Genomic DNA, 22,146 nt, shown 5'->3' with positions numbered 1-22,146 from the left:
GAAATGTATTATAACAGCAAATTTTATTAGGAAAGAAAGGAAAAAACCCTCAAGGGAAAGGGTGAGTCATCTCAAAGAGGAGAGCAAGATTGCTCTCCCTTTATTCCCTAGTCTACTGTGGTCTTAGGGAAGTTTCTAGAGTGTTCCACCCAGGTGCCACCTCTTAACTTTTGATTGACAGATTGCATCAGATTATTGAGTCCTTTGCTGGGTTTCAGTTCTCGAAACTAAAAGGCTCAGGGGTCACTCCAGATAAACTGGGCTAACTGGGCTGCATGAAATAACCACACTAGAGACACAAATACCTTTTTCTTTAGGGTCACTGTGACAGCTCCTCTGACCTTAAGGGTCCACAGAAAGAGAGTGAGAGCACGCGCTGACCCCTTTTATCAAGGAAACGTTATTTAAATGAGGCAAGGGGTCAGGTTTCAGGGGGCTGAGTATCTTCATGATGTTCACTGTCAGCAGGTTGACTGACACCTGAGTAGGCCACACCCAAGGGCACAGTAAGAGAATGAGACACACACAAGGCACTTCCATGGAAGATTCTATCCTAAACAGGGCAAAGGATTATATTACAAAAGAACAGGTGAGCGTAGTTTCACCCATGGGGCTGTAGCCAGACACCCATGCACGAGACACCGACCCTCGCACCCAAGAAGGGTGAGAAAAGTTCTGCCACATTTCTGCAAATGAGCGCCTCAGCACCCAGCCAGGGAGTGTAACTCAGTCACATGTAAGGTTGGCCTCCCACAGTCCTTACTGCACATGATTTTACCCACAGGTACCCAAGAGAAACCCAGGGGGATGGGGAATTTTACTATTATAATGAAATTAAAATAGCATGTTAAAGATCTAAAGGCAGCTCTTAATCACTTTGACCAAGTGTTATTGGAACTTGTTTGTACATATTTTATGGTTGTTGGGCTTTGTTTTTAAGTATCTTATCTTCCTAAGTCTTGGAATCTTTGTTCTATGTAAAGATCACAATAGTTCATTTTCAAGGTAAATTGTGTTTTTCTTATGGAAAGAATCTTTGGATGATCATTCCTCTACCCAGAGAGAAAAGCAATGAGGATAAGGGTTGTTTGCAAGTAAAGTAACATATCCTACTGACTTAATCCAGAGCAGGGCCAGAATGACCTTGAGTGAATTGCTTTATAAAAGAAAGCATAGGCTTAGTCTATGGAATTGTCCCCATAACTTCAAGTTTCTACTACTCATGTTCTTCTGCTACCTATAAGAATCACATATTATATGGAGTATTTGTTTTTACTTCCATTCTATGTTCTTTGGCAATATTTTTATATTGACTGTTATAAGGTTATCCTTATGAATTCTTAATACAGAATTTTTAATATTATAAAAGAGGGAAGAGAAACTTGAAATTTGGGAACCATTTTGAAGAGAGAGTATTTTAATTTTGAATTTTCCTCATTAGTAGGATATAAATATTTTACATATTTGTGGTAGTGAAGTTGATTTGATTAGGAACCCAAAGGCGAACTGGTATATTCTAGGAGTTTGAAGTGGGGAAAAATCTTCCTGTTTTTATACCAAGTGAACTGTAGGCAGTGTTCCAAGTAAAGAAGCTTTTCATGTAAGTTCACTAATGATAGTGGTTCACTAAAAAGTACAGATGTCTTCATGCTGATGCTTAAAGCCCAAATTAGGTTAACCATAGTGCTGGAATTTGGAATGCAGAAGCAATGCTAATCAAAGCTTTCATATTCAAAACTTTAAATGTTGGCTGTACTAGGTGTGCAGTTTACACACCAAAGTTTTTTAGATTAGTACTGGTCATTATTCTTGAAAAAGAGGCTTACAACTTTGAACAATTAAAAAGCTCATATTTTAGGCCAGTTGAAAAAATGAGTCCACTTTTCTGTTGGTCCAGCTGCTCCAACCTGTTAGCACAGTGATGAACTGACCATTTTGTTTTGTGATCCCAGCCTCTGTAGTGCCCTGCTTTTTTAATAGAAAAGAGGTAACCAGCTATGATTCTAAACAGGAAAGCATTAACATATGAACTATCCTTGGTGGAATAGGATGGTCAGCTTTCTTGCTGAGGGCTGTGTCTCTCCTGGAGTGAAATTCTCCTCACTGTCTGTGATATCTGACCTCTGGTTAGCCTTTCCTAGTAGAGAAAATCAGGACGACTCCTTTCTTTGTTTAATTTCTTTTGCTGTCCTTCCTGCTCCTTCATATCTCTAGGTTTTTTGTTTTTTTGTTTTTTTGTGGTTTTTTTTGCACATTCTACTGGTACTACTTTGCACTTCTTCCTCTGCTAACTCCTTTTCTTCAAGTTTTTCCTCAGGAATCAACTTCCCCAAAAAGCCTTCTTTGTGTTCCCTGCATTAGGTGTGTCCTCTTTGGAGCAGTAATAAAAAGAATGACCATTTTAGTCATTGTGCCATGAACTATGTTATTCACATTTCATAAATCTATGCTTTTCAAATATGCTTTGATAAGCAAACAACTTATATCTCTGTATAAACATCTCCTAAAGTCTTAGGGCTTAGAACAACAATGTGACTGTGCCCAATATACTGTCTCACAATTCTACAATGCTGTGAGTTGGTGATTATGAGCCCTAAATTATAGATGAAACAGAGACAAAAGTTAACTGTTAATTGTCTAAGGTAATTGGCAAAGCTCAGGTCTGAATCCAAGGTTTCACCATTGTGGTATTGACTATTTCAGGGTTTCCCAGTGACATTCCACTGCTGATTGTAGTTAAGTGTAGGAAGGGGTTCTTATTTATCTTTATGTCTGCGGCAACTAACTCTGTACCTAGTTCATAATAAGTACTTGGTAAGTCAGAACCTTAAAGTGGTTGTACTCTCAAAAGTATTCTAATCTAATATCAATAAGTTAATAAATGTAATGTTGCCATTTGTTCTTTTATGAATTTATACTATTATTTCCATGTACAGAGAAACTTATCACTAGCCTTTTTAGCACTTTTAGTATTCCAGTTTTTACACTGACAGGAAAATGGGAATCAGTCATAATTACCAGAGCATAATTGACAGAACTAGAAATAAGGCAGGATTTTTTTTCTCTTAAGTTAGATATACAAAAATAAATGAATGAAGCTACCCATTTCACTTCCTTTGTGTGATCCCAAAGGCTGCCATGTATAGAAACTAAAGCCTCAGTAATGTTTTCAGGAATTTTTTTACTTTCTTTCCTGGTTAAATGAAATTTTGACATAAATTGAAATTGTCTCAATGTAATTAATATATATTAATATATATACATGTGGAAACATGCCACTTGACACTTTATGTTTTTAGAAGTTCAACCAACCTAAGACCATTTAAAATAAAATATACATTTAAGCAAAATAATAATGTAGCATTAAGCTATATTTTAGCTGGGAACTATTTTAAAATGCTGAATTGAGAATCTTAACTAAAGCTAAAGTTATTACTTATGCTGTTCTGGATTTTTTACCTGTGATTAAAATATTTTTTACTATAATTCCATGTTTCAAAAATTAAGTCAGTTATATAATTCCATGTTTCAAAAATTAGGTCAGTTATATATCGTGTGCATGTACTATGTGTAAAGATTGGATGGTAGATGGAAAGGTAAGGGATGTAGCAATGATTAGGGCTTCTGTTTCCCTTCGTATGACAGACTAGCAACCCTAATCAGCCCTCCCTCAGAAAGCAACTTTATAAAATACATCAACTATGTATTTTGAAATAACCTGTCTCCTAGCCTACTGATTATTTTTCTTCTGTTCTATTCTGCTAGTGATACCTTCCATCACAGGATTTCTGTTCAATTTCTTTAAAATTCAATTTGTTAAGATTCTTTGTTACAGCACTGAATGATTTTATTGTTTTATTGAAGTTCATTGAATTCTAAGAGTTCACAGATACTGATTAATATATGGTCAGTTCCTGGTGCCTTATTTTATCAGATAAATGAGACCATTGATTCTCTGAAAGTTCTTGACATTTGTTAGCATATAATATAGTCTCTGTGTTAGAGGATTAGGTGTTTATTCTAGTTTTCATAATCTGGCTTTCTTTGGGCCTGCCCCCCTAAAAATTAAAAGCAGTCTGCTTATTTTCTCTAAGCCTGTGGGCCTTTCTGCAGTTTCATCACTAGATGGCATTCTAAGTCCAGGTTTGCTACAAGTTGTTGCTATTTCAAGGCTAGAGGGGTCCCCAAGCCTACTTTTGCCCCACATCCACAGTAGGTATTTGGCTAAATGAGCTGGAAAGTGACTAAATAGGAAAGTCTGCAAGCCTCCATCTGGGACTGGGGTAGACCCAGATGCTTCATCTAGTCACAAACCTTAGATCAGATACTGCAGGATTCTTCTGGGTTCTGGCATTATCACAGAAGGACTGGCTCTAGGATCTTATTCAACAACTTGAATGCCTGCCTCTCTCTTCTTGCCCAAAGTGGACAGTTGCTCTTTGTGTTATACTGTCGGGGAGGAATGGAGTGGGGAGTCTCATGGCATCAACACTGAAACACTGAGTCATACTCTGAGCCCACCAAGACCAATACAGCACAGGTACCTACACTAGTATAGTCTGTCTGCCAAGACTTTACCCCCAGCCATAGGTAATGCTGACTGAAATAGAAGTCTCATATACTATTGTTATGTTTTGGGACCCCCAAAAGACCACCAGAGACCAAGATCAATGTAAACAGCAAAGAGGTGTTTATGGCTAGCTAGCTCGGTCCTCCACACGCACACAGCAACTGGTGACGCTGAGAGACCCCGAGCCCAAGGTTTGCAGCAGTTTTATACGCTCTTTGGAGAAGGTAGGGACCCCCACATACATCATAGCATCTCTTAGCAAATCATCACACACCGCGGGAAAATCAAATAACAACTCTAAAACAGGATTAGCACATTTACTGGCAGGAACAGGTTAGGTAGGGGTGATTGGTTACTACAAGAGGGGGATTCATTTGAACTGATTGGTTTAAGCCAAGAGGGGTGTATGTGCTGAACTACATGGTTTCCCAACACCATAAACTACTGGGAGGGTTATCTGGTATCCCAAGTATTTCCCTGTCTCATGCTGATTGGTGGCTGCTAGGGGGTTGCTATGGGTCCCCACCTAGCCTGATTGAGGCAGGGACACCTGGCGCAGGAGATCTCTCCTATCATTTGTAGATAAACAACTTAGCAGTGTGGGAATGTGCCTAGGAGTGCTCTGTGGGTCTTTTCAAGGACAAAGGTCATGTTCCTTCCTTGGACAGGCTTTGCTCTGAGGTAGAGGCTGTTTTTTCACTATGGTACCAGAACAGGTACAGATACTCCATTCTAAGGCACTGCTTGAGAACAGGGACCATTAGAATCTACCCAGTGTTAGGCATCATCAGCCTGGCACTGAATTCCAAGGCAGTCCTATGCTCACTTTCCTGTTTTACTCACCAATGGAATGAGTGTTGCTCCTTGCTATGCTGCCCAAGTTTTGGGGAAGGGTGGTAAAGATAATTTCCTTACTTGCCCAGGCTGTGCTAAGCTGTTCACACTTGAGTCTCGCAGCTGAAAAGACCAGTGCTGACTCAAGGATGTATACCAGACCTATACAGAATTTGGCAGTGATGCATGCTGAAATACAAGTCTGTCCTACCGGAGTATGTTGTGCTCGAATTTGGGACCCCCAAAGACCAACAGAGACCAAAGATCGATGTGAGCAGCAAAGAGGTGTTTATTGTGAGCTAGCTCGGTCCTCTGCGCGCACACACACAGCAACTGGTGACGCTGAGAGGCCCCGAGCCCAGGGTTTGCAGCAGTTTTATACATTCTTTGGAGAGGGCAGGGACTTCACATACATCATAGCAAATCATCACACACCGCAGGAAAATCAAATAACAACTCTAAAACATGATTAGCACGTTCACTGACAGGAACAAGTTGGGTAGGGGTGATTGGTCAGTACAAAAGGGGGGTTCATTTGAACTGATTGGTTTAAGCCAAGAGGGGTGTATATGCTGAACTACATGGTTTCCCAACCATAAACTGCAGGGAGGGTTATCTGGCATCCCAGGTATTTCTCTGTCTCATACTGATTGGTGGCTGCTAGGGGGCTGCTGTGGATCCCCACCTAGCCTGACTGAGTCAGGAACACCTGGCGCAGCAGATCTCTCCTGTAGATAAACAACTTAGCAGGGTGGGAATGTGCCTAGGAGTGCTCTGTGGGTTTTTCCAAGGACAAAGGCATGTCCCTTCCTTGGACAGGCTTTGCTCTGAGATAGAGGCTGGCTTTTCAAGTATAGGTCTTCACTTGATGTCAGACAGGTGTAGAAGCTTCATCTACAAGTTGTATACTGAGAACATGGACTTCGGGCTCCATCATGGCAGTCTTGGCTCTGAGCTCCAGTGCAAGTCTAAGCTCACTTTCCTGCCCAGTTCCCCGGTTGGCAGAGTATTGCTTCTCACTCTGCTGCCCCATGTTGGCAGAAAAATAGTGGAGGCAATCAGCTACTTGGCTAAGGAATATCTAGAGGCTTAGTCTGTAAGTACTGCCTGTGGACAGGAACTATGGGACTCTATGAGGCACTGTATTTCAGAATAGTGGTCCTGGTTTCAAGTCTAAGGTCTCGCTTAATTCTTTCTCACTCCCCCAAGTGGGCAGTGTCTCTTTCTATGCCATACTGCTTGGTGTTATGGGAGTGGTGACATGGGTTATTCTTTCCTGACTTCTTATTTGCATCTTTTATTTTTATTTTTATACTAAAACCAGACATTGTATTCTCTCACCTGCCTTCCTTAGTTCTTGTGAGGTAGTTTGATCTGTGGATAGCTGTGGTGTCTCAGAGAGGAGAGGATCAATGAGCATCTTAGCCATCATCTTGTTCTCAATGTCTGTTGTACTTAATCATAACAGCCACTCTATAAGATACTTAGATAATCCCCATTCTAGAACAAAGAAACTGAAACTCTTAAAGAGCTAAGTAACTTCCCTAAAATTTCCAAACTCAAAATAATTTGTCTTCCTCGTTATAGAGTCTATAACATTTTTCCCAGGTGTCCCTGACTCAGTCAGGCTAGGTGGGGATCCACAGCAGCCCTCTAGCAGCCATTTAAAATTAATAGCTTGTACCATGGATGAATACATATCTATCCAATATTAAAATATGTTGTTTATTCTTGAGACAGCTAGTGCTTTGCTGTAAGAACGGTGTCTGAGGTATTGTTGTATAGCTCATCTTTAGGAATTCATAATTCTCTAGATTTTCACCCTACCCCCAAATTAAACTTGATTGAATAAATATTAGAACTTCTGAAAGGGTATATAGGTATGACTATCATAGTGTACGTGTATGTATTTCTGTTTTTAAAGTACAAGATAATTATAATTTTTATCTCTGAGCCAAGTTTCTATATAATTATGATAAAATTATTGTTCTGAAATTTATTTACTGAAAAGTAAGAATTTAACAATTACATTGCCTTCATGTGAAACTTTTTAATCTTTTATATTTAGGGTATCTTCATTGTAATGAATACGATAGACTGAGACTGAGATGGCTGAGGCAGACATTAGAATCTTTCATCCCACAACCTTTGATAAATGTAATTAAAGTGTCTGAATCAGATGGCAGAGAAATAGGAGATGCTCAGCCTGAAACATTTGACAAGGTACTTTTATTACATTATGACAAACTGATAGACTCCCAATACCAAAATTTAGTTGCTTTGTTATTGTGATTTTCCTTCTGTTCCCAGATATAGCCCAGTACATTTTCTCAGCACTCTGGGAAATTTTGATAAAGTGAACATGGGTGCACTTTTAATTTGATGGTCAACAAAGTTCACAGAAAACAGTAACATTGGGTTTGGGGATTATAGAATGTTTTATATTTGCAGGTACCTGAAGAATACGCAGGAGAAGATCAGATATTATTTGAGTTAATCCATAGACATGTCTACTGTACAGCTTTAATATAAGAGTAACATATCAGAGTATGAGAATTGAAGAAAAAAAGGTTATTTCAGTAAACTGAAATTGAAATGTTCTTAAAAATAAGTGCAGAGAATTCAGAAATATAGCAGTGTCTGTTTAAAATGAGTAACTATTTTAAGTTTTTGCTGTGGTCATCAAGAATATTAAATGTCATTAATAGACATTAGTAGACTTTAAGAAGACTCCCATCTTGCATTTCCCCAAACAAAACCCAAATACTGAAACCACATAGGAAAAAATTTTGAAACATATTAATGAGAAAAGATTATAAAGAACTTATCACATATATTTTTTATTCCAAAGAAAATTTTTTTTACTTACTGTTTGTTATGTAGCTTTTCTAAATACTTCTTGCCTGCCAGCATATTTGCCTTGTTTGCCTTTCTCTGTTGTAGGTGTTGGTTGATGCTCCTTGTTCAAATGATCGAAGTTGGTTATTCTCTTCTGATCCTCAAAAGGCAACCTGTAGGATACATCAAAGGAGGAATTTGCCTTTTCTACAAATGGAACTCTTAAGGTGAGCACTGTTAATACAAAACTATATTTGAGTTTCTAGCATAATGTAAATGGGTGTGACAAAGCATGTCAAGCTGTCAAATGAAATGCTGTCTATGTAGCTATCTATGATTAATGCCTTTGAATTCCCAACCTCTTCATTTTTTGCGCTCATGCTATGACTTCTAACTCCTGGTGAAATGCAGTTATCATATACATTGTCCATTAAAGGGTGCAGATGATTTTCTGTGGTTCAAAGTTGTTTACTGGGACTGTCCCAAGCCTAAGGTTCATCATCCTTTTATCAGAATCTGATCAGTCCTCTTACAGGAGTAACTTTGGACCAGGATGCAAATTTTGGTAATCTTCTAGGTGAGTCAGCTAGTGCAGATAATTCAGAAATACAGCAGTGTCTGTTTAAAATGAGTAACTATTTTAAGTTTTTGCTGTGGTCATCAAGAATATTAAATGTTTAATATTTAATATTATATTCCTAAAGAATATTATCTTCTTTAGGAAGATATAACTAGTTTTCACACATCTTCCTTCTAAGATGTTTTCCAGAAGTAACTGGCCACCAAGAGGTAGGGAGGCATGGGGGAGGCATGGGGTTATTAATGATGGTGGAATGTGATGATTCTTATTGTCCAAAGTAAAGGTATGAAGACACGAATTGGTGTGAATATACAACCAGAGATATGAAAAATTGTGCTCTATATGTGTAATAAGAATTATAATGCATTCTGTTGTCATATATAAATAAAAAATTTTTAAAAAGAGGTATTTGGTTTCCTGCATTGATTAGAGGCATTAGGGACATCCTTAATGCCATCCATCTAGTTCCAAAAGAGACTTTTTTTTTTTTTTTGGTATCAGGAATTGAACCCAAGGGCACTTAACCACTGAGCCACATTCCCAAGCCTTTTTTATATTTTTTATTTAGATACTGAGAGTTTAACTTGCTTAAGGCCTTGCCAAGTTGCTGAGGCTGGCTTTGAACTTGTAATTCTCTTGCCTCAGCCTTCTGAGCCACTGGGATTCCAAGAGATTTTTACTTATACACTTTTCCCAATTAATGCCAATTTTTTAATACTTGTATTAGTCCATTGTTCTATTGCCATAACGAAATACCCATGGATGGTAATTTTATAAAGAAAAGCTTTTATAGCTCTCAGTTCAAGAGCATGATGCCATAATATGTTCAGCTCTGGTTGAGTGCCTTTTGGCTGTATTATATCATGTAGCAAATTGTCTCATGGTGGCAGTATATACAAAAGGGATAGATCACAGAGTAAGATTAGAAGTCAGAGGGATTTAGGGGCCAGGAATTTTTACTTTTTATTTATTTTTTAATAAAACTCACTCTTTCAGAAACTAACCAGGATTCTGAAATAACTACATTAATCCCTTCTGAGGATGGGATGTAAAAACTTTTCACTGTGTCCCATTTCAGAAAGGTTCCACCACCTCCCTGCCACTACACTAGCTTTTAGCATATAGGCCTTTGGAGAACACAAACAATATCCAAACTATGATAATGCTTTAAAAAAGAATTCTAGAATATTTAAAATAAAACTGTGCCCTATCACTCATTACCACTTACATGTAGAATTTCAGTGAGTCACGGTATGAACTTCTGATAGTGTGCTTAATTTCCAACAATGAATATATACCCTTATCTAAACATCATGACCAACACTAATGCATACTTTTGTTCTTGCTCATATTATGCACTGGCTCAGAATTATAGTTCATAGTAGTACTTACCAGAAAGAAGGTTTTTCTGAATATTTTTAATCTGGCAGTTAGATCATTGTAAAGAAATCAAAAGGAGGCAGAAGCAAGGCACAAAGGCAGAATGGCTCCTCATCCAAGCTGCCAACTTTATTTATACTAATAGGTTACATTCGGTCACTGTACATTATTGTTTATTATATCGTCAAGTAGGTTACAGCAGGTTATAATGTAAAAATTTTTTGTTTGGTTAGATATGTGTTCTGGCTAAGCATGCATTGGTTATCCTAAGAGTGCCAGGGAAAAACTGCAGAATATTCCAGCCGTCGGAAACAGGGCACCTTTTACTCCCTGGAAATATACAGGAAACGCTATCCTATATATTCCCACCATCAGAACCCTTGCAGACCATTTGTTCGAATGCTTCCAATGTCTGTCATTATATACTATGACTCTTAAGACATTTTGAAAACTCTTTATTCTCTTTCCTTTTTACTGACTGGGTTATTAGCTTTAAAATATTGTTTAGATCTTTCACATATAATTTTCTAGTTCAATTTCTTAATTAAATATTCCTGCTACTCAGGCCTTGCCCTTGATGTCCCTTAAACTTTATAACAGATAACAAATTTTGTGGTGCCACATTAATACCATGACTGTGTAAGTAAGAGTTTTGTGGCTGTGACCCAAATACCTGACAGGAAAACTTAAAAGAAGAAAAGTTTATTTTGGGTTCAGAGTTTCAGAATTGAATTTGTGGTCAGCTCACTCCATTGCTGTGAACCTGAGGTGAGACAGAACATCATGATGGAAGAGCTTGATTGATGATAGTTGTTCAGCTCATGAGAGCCAGGATACAGAGATAAATCAGGGTGCCAGGAACAAAATATAATCCCCAAGAACACACCCCCAGTGACTTACTTCATCTAGCCATGCCCCACCTATCTACAGTTACCAACTAGCAGTGCATTGAAATTATCAATTCATCAAATGGATTAACTCACTTCTGGGGTTACAGTTCTCTGAACTTTGTTGTATTGGGGACCATACTTCCAAAACATGAGTTTTTCAGGGAATATTTCTAGACACAAACCATAACATTTTACCCCTGGTCTGCAAAAGCTCTTTTCCATCTCACAGTGCAAAATGCTTTCAGTTGATCTCTCAGAGTTCTTATAACAATTCCAGCATTGTTCAAAGCCTAAATCCAAAGGCCCCTCCAGTACCAAAGACAAATAACTTTTAATTGTCTCTGTAAAAATAAAAGGCAAATTATATATGCCCAATATATAATGACACAGAATGAACATTTTCATTTTAAAAGGGAGGAATGTTGGCATAGAAAGAAGGAATGGGACCAAACCAACACCAGACAGCCAGAAAAAACATTAGATACTGCAGCTTTGCATTTGGGATCTGGGACATCACTTGTACTAGTGTGATATGGACACCAAAGGAATTGGACAGCTCTGCCCCTTTGACCTTACTGATTGCAGCCCATGTGGCCTCTTTCTTTGTCTGGTTCTGCTCACTTCCTGTCGTTTTTCTCAGCAGATGTTCCATATTCCTGGCATCTCTTAATCCTGGTGTCTCCATGCAGCTTTAGCATTACTTTCCCTGCTTCAGACATTGCCCTCTCAGATGCTGCCTACAGGGATTCGGCCCTGACACACTTTCCCTGACATCATAGGTTTTCTGTTGGAATCTCAGTGGAAACTTTGTGACTCCCTAACTTCAGCATCTTGCATTCCTATAAAACCAGCATCACATGATAGATGTCAAAGTCTATCATTAGCTGGCACAGTAGCCAGGCCCATTTGGACCATGGCTGCTACAGCATCCAAGCACTTGAATGGCCAAGCACTGTGAAAGGAATCCTGAGGAAACTTCCTAGGTATTCTGTGTAAAAACTTCCTAGGTATTCCTGTGTAAATGGGGTACCCCTGGGGTCTTGTTAAACAGTTTACATTTTAACACCCTAGAACCTGCAATGGGTGTGATCTTGTTGATTCCTGAGATGCCATCAAGACATCTTTTCTATTGTCCATACAAAGTAGTTAGCTTCTGTTCAGTAGTGGCAATCTTCAGCAATCACATGTACTTTTCAGGCCAAACTGCAAGTTTAAAAAATCTTTCCTGTATGCCTTTTGCTCCTGATTATCACACTAAAGCTGACTAAAAGCTGCAAGCAATACTCATGCCATTGCCAGAATGCTGTTCTACCTTGAAATTTTTCTCTACCAGATTAATTAGTCCATTTCCTTTAAATTTAGCCTTACAGAAAAATCTCAGGATGTGGGCAAAATGTAGACAAGTTCTTTGCCAAGATGCTGCACAAATGGCCTCTAGTGTAATTCACTATAGAATCATAATTCCTGTCTGAAACCTCCTGAGCACAGTCTTTACTGTTTATATACCATTTGGCATTCTGGTCCTCTGAGTTCCTACCAGAATCACCATTTGAGCTCCATTTATAATATTCTAAGGCTTCTCTATTCTGCATCTCCAAACCCTTCCAAAGTCCTTAAACCACTACCAAAGGCATATGAACTACATGGTCAGGTTAGTCACAGAAATAGGACCTCATTTCTTGGTACCAATTTCTATGTTAGTCAGTTTTTCATTGCTGTGACCAAAATACTGACAAGAAGAACTTAGAGGAGAAAAAGGTTATTTGAGATCATGGTTTTAGAGGCTTAATTCATGGTTGGCCAACTCCATTGCTCTGGGCTTGAAGTGAGGCCAAATATGGCAGAATAGGAAATCTGCTCAGCTATGGCAGCCAGGAAGCAAAAAGAGAAAAAAGAAGGGGCCAAGGATAGATAAAGATCCCAAGGGCATACCCCCCAGTGACCTACTTTATCCAGCCATGCTCTACCTGCCTAAAATTACCACCTGGTAGTCTATTCAAATTATTAATCCATTAAGTGGGTTAATCCACTGATAATGTTACCATTGTCATTATTGTCTGAAAGCCTGCCTCTGAACCTTATTGTAGTGGGGACCATGATTCCAAAACATGAGGGATATTTCTAATTATCCAATCTATAACATTGACCTTTAATTTTTTTTAATAAAACATGAGTAAGCAACCAGATTTCCTGAGAATATTTTTATCTTTTTTCTATCGTGAAAAACTACCCATTGTTTTTTTTTTCTGTTTATTACCAGAAAATTTTTTTTTAATTTTTGTGTTTATATTCATATATGGCTTTTCTTCCCAGGTATAATCAATTCAATATATTTTATTTTTGTTTTCTTCATTTCTCCCTATCTATTCTTTGTAAACATATTAAAGACCTATTAATTTTAAATGGATACTTTTCTATCAATTTTATTTAATCTTTTTTTTCGGGGGTGGGTACTGGGGATTGAACTCAGGGGCACTCAACCACTGAGCCACATCCCCAGGCCTATTTTGTATTTTATTTAGAAACAGGGTCTCACTGAGTTGCTTACGACCTGGCTTCTGCTGAGACTGACTTTGAACTGGTGATCCTCCTGTCTCAGCCTCCCAAGCCTCTGGGATTACAGGCATGCCCCACGGGGCTTGGCCTTATTTGATCTATTTAAAAATATATTTGATAATTTTTAAAATGTGCTTTTAATTATACAAATATACATAGAATCATTCAATTATCTGGAGAAAAAAATTGAGTAATATAGATCAAGTAAAAGGCCTCCTTGATCACATACCCAACTGAATACTAACTTTTTTATATAACTATTGTATGTAAGTTTGGATTATACTCTTGTAAATTTTTTCTCTATGTTATAGCTAAACATATAGAGAAGTACATTTAAAAATAACTGCTTGTCATTATGTTATAGTGTTCTATTATGGGCACTTTTATACTTAATATTTCTTCATCTTTTTCTTTTTCTTTTTTTTTTTTTTTTTTTGATGGTGCTGGGGATTGAACCCCAGGGCCTTGTGAATGCTAGGCAAGCACCTACCAACTGAGCTATATCATCTTTTCTATATAGATCTACTTTGTTCTTTTAACTTCTTTGAAATATTCAAGAGGACTAATCTGTCATATTCTATTCCTTCCTTCCTTCTTTTTTATATACTGCCTGTTAATTTTTCTCTCTGGAAAGGCAAACCAGCATTTTTCATGATTAAATATCAAGAAATACAATTGAGGATTAAACTTTAACAGTCACAGTGAATTACTTTTTTTAAAATACTGTACATGTTTACACTGTTACATTTGACTTTGTTGAGTGGTCTCTTAAAATGTTCTCTCTGTGTCATGCTTATATGTTGTCTTGGTTTTCTGCCTACTTGTTCAGTTATGTCTTATCTATATTTTTCTTAATCTTTGCTTAATCAGCTCATATCACAAATTTTGGATTTCTTGTTGATCCTCTTTTCCATCTGATAACTCCATTTGACATAACATGTTATATCTCAATTATGTGCCTTAGCGGATATCTTTCTCCTTAGCCTTAGACCTGTATATTCAATTACCTACCTAAGATCTTCAGAAACAGAAAACAAGATAAAACTAATAGTTTCTAATGTTCTCCTAGTGCCCCCTGCCAGAAATCAACAGAATGAAAAATTAAAACTGGAACCCTACCAATATGCTTCTTTTTTTTTCTCTTAGTAAATACCATAGCACCTGGCATTTTCCTAAGTCAGAAAGCCATCTCCAACTCCTCTCTCCCTCCTGTATCCTGTTAATCACTAATAATTCACTAAGTTGTATGTGTTACATATTTCTCAGTTCTATCCAGTTCTCTCTCAACTTTGTAGTGTAACTAAGCTACCAGCATATGTCACATAAATGATTTCATCTGGCTCCTAATATGTAGTTGTTTCCATATTACAAGCAAGATTCCCAACTCTTTAGTTTAATATTCTGGAACTCTTTTGGACTCACTCAGATGTCACTCTTACTTCAGTAACCTCATTGTCTCAGGATTCTTCTTGAATTGTTTTCCAGTTGATCAGTCCCTTAAATTTTTCATAGTATCTCAGTTCTGAGGCGAGTTATTTCCTGTTTCTTTTGCTTTTAAGTCCTAATTCTTCATTCCCTTTCTTCTGGATAACTGCTGCTTCTTTAAGAATCAGTTCTAACATTTACTTATTGAAGCCTTAGCTAACTGTAGGTCTGAGATCGATTATCTTATATATTTATTTTCATTTAAAAAGAGAGAGAAGAGAGTGTGTATGTTGTGCCCTCAGTTTCTTTGCTAGACATTTGTCTTGTTTTCCTAATTGGCAAGATTGTAAGCCTCATGGAAACAGGGATTGCTTTATTGTTTTTATTCCCACTATATAATTTGGTGCCTAGAAAATACAAGGAACTAAGTGAATATTAAAAAAAAAAGTAAATTACAAGAGCTGAATATTTAGATTTATAGCTATAATTAAAAATTTGTAGCAAAGTTAATCTGAAAAAAATAGTGACATAATCATTATTGTGCTACAAGGCCATTCGGCATAAATGTAAAACAATTTATTTTGATTACTATTGTTTTTTCATACCAAAACATGGTTTTGGTTTTAGTTTAGTCCTTTCCCCCATTTAATGAATTTCCCTAACATTCTGTAGTATTTCAGTCATTATCACAAAGATCGAACTTAAACCTCTTACAACCTTAACAACTAAAACTGTTCCTTAGTAGCTACTTCACTGTCCAGTCTTCTTATTTTGCAAAAGGAATGGCTTTAGTACCACATCACCTTAGTAGCAAATTGACAGCACAAATTTGATATCTGGATATTCCATTTCACATAATCCTGTATGATTAGGTAAGGCATCACACTAGCCATTATCCATTCTTTATCATGAGCAGCAGCTCTGTATTCATTACCTCTGCTGCCTGGTCTGTGTGGGAGGTTTTAGGGTGACTCAAAGCAGATGAAAGTCAGTCTTTTGGCTTTGTGGTTATGATGATTTGGGGCCAAACTATGTCAAAGAAATGGTTTGATTTCCTTACATCTTCAAAACTTGGAGTTAAAAACATAAAGGAAAAAATGATAGTACCATGCACAATCTTTTATTTCCTTTTATTTCATTTCAAAAAATGAAAAAAAAAATTCATCACAGATAGCTCTATATTATTTACAAAGAACTTTTCCTTGCCTGTTTTCCAAATCTTCCTAACCTATTTATTCTTTTAACAAAAAGCAATCTTTTATCCCACAATAAAAGATAAAAGGATTTAAATGCAAATATACAAGATGGCATCTTGATATGTATAGGTTTTAATCAAACTATAAGTGATTGTTAGATAGATCCTTACTTGCATTTGCAAAGAAAAATTAGAAAGCAAGCAAGCAAATATTGCCTGGCTTCATGCCATGTACAGAAAGTAGTACTACCCAAAAGAGAAAAAAAAAGAGAAGAGAAGGGTAGTTAAAAAGTAAATAAATAAAAATTTTTAATGAACTACTTCATGGAAATTTTTAATTGAAGTATTTTATTGGCTTGTATCTTCATTTATCTGTTGATGAATATGCTCAAAGGTATTAGGTGGCTGTATATTCATTGCCTTTTGATAATTTTTCAGTTTCTATTACTGGGTAGTCTTTACAGTGGTTAGAATTTTAGCTTTTGAAAAGATAATATTCTACAATCTGATATTTTACAGTCAAATACTGATGTTGTACATATTTTTAATGAATGTGATACATAAATGTAAATTGATGTTTTATTTATTTAGTAGTTTTTTTGTTAAATTTTTAAATAAGTATCAACATATATGTATTTTTTTATTTTTTAAATTTATGTATAGAATTATACATGATAATAAAATATTAATTTAACCCCCCCCCTTTTTTTAGCATGGAAGGCATCCTGGTGACAAGAGAAAGATGATCATAAAAGCATACAACTTCATTGTACACTTAATAGGATCTCTTTGATTTACCCATACAGAAGTGGAAAAACTAGAATATTCTATTGCATATATAAAATGTGAAGATATGTTACATCAAATTCTTTCACACAATAACCCCAAAACAATTTTCAGGAGATAAGAATGAGGGACAAGGATAAAAGGAATAGTTGAATACAAGCCAGTTTTATTCATAGAATCCCCTGTAACAGTATACCTTCATTATAATTTAATTTCTGAGCCAGACATTTCATGTATCTACTATACATACTATGTAATGAAATTATTTTGCTTCATTTGTACTTACATATATTAAGGAAAATAGAGTGGTAAAAAATACTGAAAATTATATACATGTAGTCTTTTTAGAAAATGGCTGTGATATTTGTGCAAAAGAAGTTTACATGATTTTTAGGTGAGAAAACGCTGCGGATTATGATTTATAACAAAAATGTGGGTATCTTATTGCAGTAATGTATCATGTCATCCATTTCCTAGAAGGAAATCAATCATATATAAAGTACTGACCCCTTCTGATTTTCTTTTCTCACTGCTTGACAAGTAAAATCCGATTTGTGAACTCATTGAAAAAGGAAGCTTAGATTATTGGATAAGGTTCTGAAAATCTGTATAAATCATCCAGATAACAATCCTTAAAAAGTGGTGCTCTGACAGTAAGAATTGCGCTCTAAAAGAAACATTAAAAAATCATAACATCTATTGTCTGATGTTTTTGAACTTGGACGAGGGATACCTACACTGGGATGTAGGCCTTTATTATTTATCAACACAGCGATCACAAAAGTAATGTATTTATATTGGAAATATAATCTTTGGATGTATGATTTTATCAGAATGGAAGACTTTTACCACTGTTTCAACTACATATATATGTTATTTTTAAAGTTCAAATAATTCACTTAACTTTGCATACTGTCATCATATGCTTAGTCATATATTCGAAATCCAAAGTTACTATTACTACTACTAATCTTAATATTAATTTTCTTCTTTCTCTTGCTTCTTTAAATTTGGAGACAGAACAGAGGTTCTGAGATTATAAAACTCTAATTGACTTTGGTAAAGTACATGTTTCACTTTTCTCTTTTTCCTTTTTCTTAGGGGGGGCAAGTGCCATGCATGAAATCCAGGGTCTCTCATGTATGTTAAGGACATATTCCAGCTTTATGTTACCCATCCCCTACAAACTTCTTTTTAATAAGAATCAACTGATTAAAATATTCTACATTAAATGAGGTTGTAAATGTTTCAGGAGATATTTAAATCTATAATTTTAGCTATTGTATTTTCATTCATAAAATGTCTCAACTATGTAGACTGACAATATGAAATACAATCTTGAACACAAGATTTTATCAACATTAATTTATCCAACATTTATTAAATATCTACTCTGTGTGGGATACTATTAAGTACTGCAGATACTAAAAGTATAGTAAATTATCTGTAATATCAGTGTCCTTAGGACAATTATCATAAAATGTGGTAAAGACTTTATTAGAGATAATAGGATACAGAGAAGGCAAGCGAATTTGCTCAGGTTAAGAATAGGGTGCAAGGATAAGAATATTTAAACTGAATGAATTTTTCTAATAATTTCAGGTTTAGGTGCTGGAGCTGGAGCTCAGTGGCAGAGCACTGGCTTAGTATTTGTGGCACTAGGTTCAATCCTTAGCACCACATAAAAATGAAACAAATAAAGGAATGCTGTCCATCTACAACTCCAAATTTTTTTTTAAATAATAATAATTTGAGGGTTAACTGGGTTACCTGCCTCTTTCTTGTTCTGGGAGTGTCCCCTAGAAATCAAAAAGAAATGGATTACAAGCCAGCCTCTCTAACTCCTTTCCCTAAGAGTTATAAAGCTCTTTTCGGAATCATTTAGAAAGTTAATGTATTAATCTTTTTATTATCACATTTTAAGCAGCATTTTTTTAAAAAAATTTTGTTCTTTTTAGATATATATGACAGTAGAGTGTATTTTGACATATATCCATAGCATATAATTTTCCATTCTTGTGTTTGTACATAATGTAGAGTTACATTGATCATGTATTCATTTATGAACAAAAGAAAGTTATGCCTAATTTATTCTACTATCTTTTCTATTCCCATCCCTCACTCCCTTCCCTTCATTCCTCTTTGTCTAATCCATGAATTTCTATTCTTCCATCCTCACTCCCTTACTATGTGTTAGCATCTGCATATCAGAGATATATTTGGCCGTTGGGTTTGGGAGATTGGCTTATTTCACTTCATAATAGTCTCCAGTTCCATTTATTTACTGGAAAATGCCATAATTTCATTCTTATTTTAATCTTCATTAGGAGAAATTTTGAAACTATTAATTATGTTAATCATATGCTGAGAAAAAGGAATGTTAGATGCATTTGACAACATGAATAAGCAAATAAATTGTTAATTCTATTATTTAAATCTGTGGTATTACATTTTCTAACTGATTCTCTACTCAATTATTGAAAGAGGTATATTAAAATTTCCAAAGAATGACTTGAATTTGTTCATTTTTCTTTAGAGTTGCCAAGTTTTGCTTTGAATATTTTAAATTTATATTATCAGAATCATATACATTTTGTCTTGTCATTGATTTTCATATTACCCCCAAAACCTAGGGACTACCTGCCCTATTTTGAATACTAAAAAATGGGGTTCTACTCTCTGTATTTCCTCTTGAGCCAGATAGTACTGCTTCTATTTTGTTTGTTTGTTTGTTTGTTTTGTAGTACAAGGATTGAACCCAGGGACTTGTGCATGCCAAGCAAGAGTTCTACCAATGAGTAACATCCCTAGCCTTCTATATATTTTAATTATGCATTGACTACTCCTCAATTTGAATAGCTTTTTCCATAATTCAAAACAACTCACACACTCAGTGGGTAGCTACTCGAGTATTTTTGATAATGCAGTGACATCATTACATTTATTTTAGAAAGATTGCTTTATTCCACACAGAGAATGGGTACAAGGGAGCAAATATAGAAAGAAACTATAGAAAGTTATGAAAATTTCCTAGGGGAGTGATGGTTATCAAAAAGATAAAGTTAGAACACAAAGGTCTTCCAAATAGGATGATATTTAAGCACTTCATTAACTCACCATAATTTACTCAATTTGTTAAATATTGTTGATGTTAAGAGTTTTAATTATTTTCCATTAATAACTTGAAAAGCCTTTAATGGATATTAAATCAAATAAAATTGAGCAAATAAGTATAATAATAACTATAATAATAATATTTGAAATCTGGGAGCACATACATTCTTCTACTTTAAAATATATGAACTTTTTAAAAGATTTCTAAGTAGTGACCATTAAGTATGGCAAATGACAACCTGACTATTTTTGACTTTAGAAGAAATGCTTCTTTGTCATTTAAGCAGTCTTAATTGTCACTTGATGCTCTATGTTCTTCTACTTCTTTTGAATCTTCTTTCTCCTAGGATCAACCAATTTTATGCCCAACAGATTTGATTCAAAGCTGAAACCAAGATCAGTCCAGCCGATGCATCAGAAATCTCTGTAATTCTTTCATTAGAAAAGTTTACCTGACACTCACCCTTTTTCTGCTACTCGCCACAAGTATCTGAACTCAAATGAAGTCACTGAAATGCCTTTACTAAACTTTACAGGCATTTATTCATCTTATAATCTGGCTGCTACAGGAATCAAATGACTTCTTTCTTTATGAGGAGATAGTTGTTTTTCTCTGAATTATTATTTAGTCAGTCATGGGGCTCTATAAAGTTATAGGGATTTTATAGCATTGTTTCATCTTGAACCATCTTAAAGGAACAAATAAGGATAACCAGAAGATCTGCTTAATTCACCTCACCAAATCCAAATAGAAGTGTGATTTCTTTATCTTTTTAGACATACAGAAAGAATGTCAACTGAGGATAGTTTTTTTTTATTTCTAAAAAAGAAAAAATTTGAAGACCCCTTTTAAAATCATTTAAACCATTGATAAATAGTTCTGTATGCATAAGCACATTTGTCATGGGTCAAAATCTGGTCAATTATGGTAGATTTCTTGAAGACTTTTTTTTCCCCTTTTCTTTTTGTGTGTAAAGAAACTATACTTGAGAATATATCAAAGACCCTATCTTGAAGTTAGGCAGACTTGATATAATCTGTCATCAATGTTTTCTAATTTAAGCAACATGAAACTGGAATCCTTAAGTTCCGTTTTATCAGAGAACTTTTATCCTTACCCCCTTCAGATGACCATTTAATGTAATTTATTCAGAAGATGTACTAAACTTGAGATCCTCTGGTGAATACCTATAATAAATAAATTAAAACTCGTCATTTATAATCTATCTCAGGAATATGTGTTCTACTGGTACTGTGTAAAATATACCCCTTCTTCAATGAAAAAACTTCTCTGCCAACAGAGGAAAGATAATTATCAGTGAGGTTTTTGTTTGTTAGGCTAACAAAAGAATAGCTGCTAGGTATGATATCTCTGAAAATAGCAAGCTGGGTCATGTTTATCTTAAATTCACAATTTCTTTGATAATAAATAGTCTGATATCTAGAAATCTGATCACTTACTGTAGGCACAGTGAAGGGTACCCTCAAGGCTTGTAAAATAATACTTTTAAAACTGATGATAGCACTGGCTAGCTATCAAACTAGAAATATCTGTTTTAGTTGCTTGGAGTACCTGAAACTTAATTTTAAATCTGCATTTATTTGATATATTGTACATGAGATGCAACTTTTCACCTTAATGTTTCTTTGGTCATAGTACATAATAGTGGTAGGGATTTTTTATTTGCTTTCTTGCCCAGATTGCTATTTTCCAGCAAAAATAGTAAACTAATACAGAGTTAAAATGATGAGAAACAGGCAGGCAAACAGGCAAAAAATGAAAGAAAGGGGAACTACTGAAAAGGAACAAGAACAGAAAAATTGAAAAGGTCTACTAGAAGCTAATAGTATAACATTAAAAAAAGATATGGGATGGAAAGGAAAAGTAAATGAAAGAAAAATCCCCTAAATGTATATAGGAAGATAAGAAACGAAATGTAGAGGAATTAGATATTTAGAGTATGGGTATGTTCTTAAA

At 35.5% G+C, this 22,146-nt stretch overlaps 1 protein-coding gene across 1 annotated transcript in view; it reads left to right on the top strand.

Annotated features, from left to right (window-relative positions):
- Nsun3 (NOP2/Sun RNA methyltransferase 3) overlaps nt 1-22,146 on the top strand; it is a 58,452-nt gene that overhangs the window by 15,735 nt on the left and 20,571 nt on the right. The window contains exons 4-5 of the mRNA XM_076868229.2: nt 7,473-7,627; nt 8,348-8,469. Of these exons, the coding sequence (XP_076724344.1) occupies nt 7,473-7,627; nt 8,348-8,469 (277 nt within the window). The remainder of the gene's footprint in view (nt 1-7,472; nt 7,628-8,347; nt 8,470-22,146) is intronic.

This window comes from Callospermophilus lateralis, chromosome 10 (genome assembly GCF_048772815.1).
Source record: "Callospermophilus lateralis isolate mCalLat2 chromosome 10, mCalLat2.hap1, whole genome shotgun sequence".
NCBI lineage: Eukaryota > Metazoa > Chordata > Mammalia > Rodentia > Sciuridae > Callospermophilus > Callospermophilus lateralis.
This window is presented reverse-complemented; position numbering and strand designations above follow the sequence as displayed.